We start from the raw sequence: 5,440 nt of genomic DNA, 5'->3' as shown, positions 1-5,440 counted from the left end.
ACAACAATGTATTCTTTTACGTGATGCAGATACTAGTTTAGTTTTTTTTAAATAAAAATCAAAACTAATTTTTAACATCCCGTTTGTATTTAAGAACTTACATGCACTTAGTTAAGCACTTATGAACACAAAGGTGCTGTTTGACGTCCGAACTTCAAGTGCGATGTACCTTCTTTTTAGCTACCGTCATATTGAATTTATGCTTCAGTGTTACCATAATCTTTGTTTCGCCAATGCGATTTTGCAATGTATGACACTTAATTTTGTATTATATAATATGTATTTTTTCATTGGTAGGCTTAGACTGTGTTTTTATTTAAAATGTATACAGGATTAGAAATGTTCCACAGAGTGACATATTTCATTTAGAAACATGACTTCATTTCACCTTTACGACACAAACGTGAATAGAATAATAAAGTAAACTAACACGAGACTTGGAACTTTATAACTCTTTACGTTATTAAAAGATAACTTTCCTCGTCATATCAAAACAAGGTTAATACAAACTTTGTAATCCTATATGTTTAGTTTTTAAAAATATACGGCTGTTTATTGCTTCGAAAATGTCCGATCGACACATTTCGCTTCATCACTAAATCGTTATTCTTATCGTTCATTTTTTGTTTTATACCAATAATTGTTAAAAAAATAGGTTTTGCCCACAACTTCGTTTGAGCAGGATAAAAAATCTAATAGTGTAGCCTGTGTGTTCTTCAGCGAGATTAATGCAGCTGTTCTAGGTATTACTTCTTTTAGACATTATTAATTAGAATCCTTTGGCGCGAATGGCGCTGTTTCGTTACAAAGTCAAGTGTCAGAATGATTAGTGAGGGGACATAAACGTCGATATTTTAGTAAGGCTAGTGTTGTGTCAGTACACCAGCACAGTGTCGGATTTTCTTCCTAACAGTTCTAATAAATCCATCAGATAAAATAATCAGTCTTATATAAAGCTACGTTTGATCATCATCAACCTGCCCTTATCCCTATTGAGGGTTGGCACAGTATGTACTACTCCTCCATACATCTCTAACAGTCATTCCATAGTTTCTTTGGTCTTCCTCTACCTTTGTAGCCATCCGCATTCAATCTCATCACTTTTTTGCTTACATCATCATCATCATCATCCCTCCGCATAACATGTCCGAACCACGCTAATCTTTTACTCCTCAATTTCTCGATCACTGGCGCTACTTTCAAACTTCCTCTAATATACACATTTTTAACCACAAATCATTCTTAGCATACGCATTTCAGCTACATTAAAGCTACGTTTGATGATTATGATAAAAATCAAAAATTAAAATTGAACTGCAAAGAATTGATACAGTTTTAAATTTATTAAATCCAAAAACTTGTTGCAGAAAATGTCAATCGATCAACATAACGTGAAAAGAAGAATATAGTCACATGATATCCGTATCACATTTGGATAGAATAAAAAATATAAAATGGAACGAAACCCAAAATATAGAAGCAGAAATACATATAGAAAATACAGGAGAAGAAAACGAAAATATAACGAAAAACATTTACGAAATTATAACAAACGTAGATGAAAGGAAATTAGCAAATGGTATTTGCAATAATAGTTATAATACAAACATAACAGATTTTATTTGTAATGAAAATGAATACGATAATCTTGAAATCGCTGTTGTAATAATATTATTTTTATTAATAGTAGTAACAGTAATTGGTAATACTTTGATAATATCAGCAGTAGTTACTACGAAGAGATTAAGGACGGTAACCAATTGTTTTGTTACCAGTTTAGCTGTTGCCGATCTCCTTGTAGGCATTTTTGTAATGCCACCAGCGATTGCTGTACATATTACTGGTAAGTAATTTTAGACAGTATTAGTTAGAATCATTTGGCATGAATGGCGCGCTTTCGTTACCAAGTCTAGTGTCAGATTGATTAGTGAGGGGACATAAACATTTTAACGCTAGTGTTGCGCCGATACACCGGCACAGTGTCGGATTTTCTTCTTTACAGTGAAATAATCATGTTTAAGAATTATTTTGTTTTCCTTTGTCTAACAATAGCACAAATTTAATCTTATTTTTTTTCTTCATTTCCTGAATTAGTTATTACTATCTTTTATTATGTTATAAATATTCCTAAGGGCGCAGTTTCAAGTATTAACGCATATGCGTGGCGCAAGAGATTTCTTATTCAAGCATGTCGTAGTGCTTCCATACGATAACCGTTTTCTTAAGTCCTTTGCATTGCGATAGTCCTTACTTTTTCTTACCACGCATTATACTTGTTAACTGAATCCCGCACGTTGCTCGCATCGAGTGATCATTTCCGTTAATAAGTAGCCCGTATACGGGGACTCTCCACACGCTGTAAACCACCGAGTTATCGACTAATGAAATTGCGCCATCAATAATGCCTTGGTTGAGCATTGCGTTGTTAAACGTTTGCTTTTTTAAATATATTTTGTTTTTATTATGACACTATTAACGTATAATGTCATTGTATTTATCAAATTATACTTTGTTAATATTTAAATATGACTTCGTTTCTCCCTAGGTAAATGGGAACTGGGTTGGATTCTGTGCGACATTTGGATAAGCTTAGATATATTGCTATGCACCGCATCAATCCTGTCTCTCTGTGCGATCAGTGTCGACCGATATCTGGCAGTGACACGGCCATTGACGTATTCGAGGAGACGAAGATCTAAGAAACTAGCACTTACTATGATATTCTTCGTGTGGGTTTCCGCAGGAGCGATCACTTGTCCACCTATGTTTGGATGGTAAGAAAAGAAGAAATAACTTATCCCAGTAGCTTCCAACTATTAGACCTGCATAAATATCTTGTTGTCTCTGTATTTTATAAGAGAATAAAAAGGATAACAATATGTTTTCGTAGAGGAAACCATTTCAACATACGTTGTTTGTGTTTAATTCGAACGAAATTGAGCACATACATCACTTTATTTACAAAAAATATGACCGAAATAATCACGAATAGTATATTTATATAAATCCAGAGCAATGTTATGAATATGCAAGTAACTCTGTTTGTTTGTGGCACATTCACGCCAAAACTACTAAACGGATTGAAATGAAGTTTGGTATCCAGATAGTCTAGAGTCTAAGAAAGGATATAGACTACTTTTTAATGCGATAAATGGGGGGGGGGGAGTTACCGAAAGACACTGTTACAAATTTTTAGGTTATTACAATTAAGCAATGTTTTATTCCACAGGTATGAACCAGACCATAATCAAGGAGGTGTGTGCCGGTACAATCAGAATCCGGGATACGTTGTTTTCTCAGCTATGGGCTCGTTCTTTCTGCCTATGGCTGTCATGGTATATGTGTACGCAAGAATATCTTGCGTAGTAGCAAGACGACATCAACAGTTAGCCAGTACTAATAAATGTAGCAAGGTAATTTTTTTTTCTAATATCATGTTCAATGTTTTTTTTGTATGACAATGAACTCGCCAGTTGGCACTGAATGTGTTAATCGTTAGTCTCGTTTAGGTTAAATCTAAATTAATAATTTCTATGTCTTTTGACTTCTAAATGTTTGATTTCAAGAACAGTTACAAATGTACTTTAATAACCTTATGCATACTTTTTTCTAAGATAAAAAAAAATCATGACTTAAATCTAGGGAGTGTTGCATAGTCCCCAAAATGGTGAGGCCGAAAGATATATTTTTTTATAACTCATGTTTGTTACAGAAAGGAAAGTTATCTTGCATAAAATCAGAATCAGATTCAGGTTCAGACAAGTTATCATTAAGACAAAGTGCATCTAAACAACCTTCAAGGAATTCAAACCAGCAAAGTGATTGTTCAACACTATCTGAACCGAAATGTCCGTGTTGTTTCAACGCCGCTAAGAAATCAAGACAAACAAAGAACTATAGAGATAACAAAGAAAGAGAATCTAGATTTTACAATGAAGTTACATTTAAGGCTAATTTTAAATATAAAAATACTGGACGTCATAGAAATCATTCTACTAAAGATCATATTGACAACAATAGAGTGTCTTCTTTAAGAAGAGAGACTAAAACAGCTCAAACATTAAGTTTAGTTGTCGGTGGATTCGTTGCATGTTGGTTACCATTTTTCTTATATTATATTCTAACACCATTTATATCAATAAAATACGTAAATCCAGTATTAATGTATATACTTACGTGGTTAGGATGGTTTAATTCAGCAATCAATCCATTTATATATGCATTTTATTCGCCAGACTTTAGACTAGCATTTTGGAGACTTACTTTCAAGAAATGCAAACGAAATAAACGCTAAATGACAACTGGATAAAGTTCAATATCAATTGTAGTTACATCATTAAGTTTGGTATGTAAATAGAAATTACAAAGCACAGTCTGTTACGGTATGCACAATTTATTCTCTATGTTTCGAATTGTAAAGTATACAGGTGTTATATAATTCTTTGTGAATTTATGTCTCTTTAATTTGCACGCATATTTTATTATGTAATTTTATAATAGCCTTTGTATTTGTAGAAAAACAATTGAAACCCTGACTTAATTTTGTGGGTCGTAGTTTAAGCAAATATTTGCGTTTTCGATTTCGATTAATATTTACTTAAAGATAGAGTAGACTTTAATAATTCACAAAACAAACAAGTTTGAATACTTAAATTTTTAGCGGCATCTAATAAACATAATGAAGTAACTGATTAAACTTCAAGAATAAGTCGAATCCAGTCGAAGTATTATTTGCAGCGGGTGCGGGACAGCACCAACAGCTACCTGCAACTCATTGTTGATAGAGTGGGATTGGACTGTCCAGTGCTGGCCACATGGACACGTCTACATGTGCCCTGAAGAATTTTATGTTTTATTTTTGTGCTAGTGTTCAAATTTATATTTTTGTTTTGTATGGACCATGTGTCTGAATTAAAGATTTATTATTATTATTATTATACATTCCTAACTAAATCATCCTAAATATAATTTTATTCTAGTCAAAACGTCTTAAGATGAATATTATATGCCAAAGTTTTTAATTTTTATTTATTTAAAGTACTCTATGTAAATAATAAACTGATGCATTTAAAGTTATTTGTAAGATATTAAATAAACGTACCTAAGTCAATTAGGGCTGCTGGTTTGTGATAAATTGTAAATAAAAGGAATAAATGATTTGGATTACTACAATTTGATTTTATTCATCACCATGTGTTTTAATGCATTCCGGTATTGGAAAACATCGTGAAGCGATGTGTAAATATTCGCAAAAAAATACAAATATGTTTTTTTTTATATCATAAGGTGGCAAACGAGCAAGCGGTCACCTGAAATCGCTGAAATAGCGAAGTTGCCCATAGACATACGCAATTGCATATGCGTTGCCTACCTTTATTCGACGGAGGAGAGGATGCACAGAAAGAAAATATTTTCCCTTTCCAGGCATCCCCTCATCAGG

The 5,440-nt window shown here is 32.9% G+C and overlaps 1 protein-coding gene across 1 annotated transcript; it reads left to right on the top strand.

Moving 5' to 3' along the window:
• Positions 1 to 1,373: 1,373 nt before the first annotated feature.
• On the top strand, positions 1,374 to 4,294 carry TAR2 (tyramine receptor). Its single transcript, XM_013310030.1, has 4 exons — positions 1,374 to 1,843; positions 2,546 to 2,774; positions 3,230 to 3,413; positions 3,713 to 4,294. The coding sequence occupies exons 1-4, from the start codon at positions 1,414 to 1,416 to the stop codon at positions 4,292 to 4,294; spliced, it is 1,425 nt and encodes a 474-aa protein (XP_013165484.1). The 5' UTR covers positions 1,374 to 1,413.
• Positions 4,295 to 5,440: the final 1,146 nt, after the last annotated feature.

Source organism: Papilio xuthus, unplaced genomic scaffold (assembly GCF_000836235.2).
Source record: "Papilio xuthus unplaced genomic scaffold, Pxut_1.1 DF827756.1, whole genome shotgun sequence".
NCBI lineage: Eukaryota > Metazoa > Arthropoda > Insecta > Lepidoptera > Papilionidae > Papilio > Papilio xuthus.
This window is presented reverse-complemented; position numbering and strand designations above follow the sequence as displayed.

Excerpts from the sequence above, each read along its gene's own strand:
- TAR2 (XM_013310030.1), top strand. The coding sequence starts at position 1,414 with ATGATATCCGTATCACATTTGGATAGAATAAAAAATATAAAATGGAAC. Across the intron at positions 1,844-2,545 it reads GATTGCTGTACATATTACTG|GTAAATGGGAACTGGGTTGG; the intron begins GTAAGTAATTTT and ends GTTTCTCCCTAG. Across the intron at positions 3,414-3,712 it reads GTACTAATAAATGTAGCAAG|AAAGGAAAGTTATCTTGCAT; the intron begins GTAATTTTTTTT and ends TGTTTGTTACAG.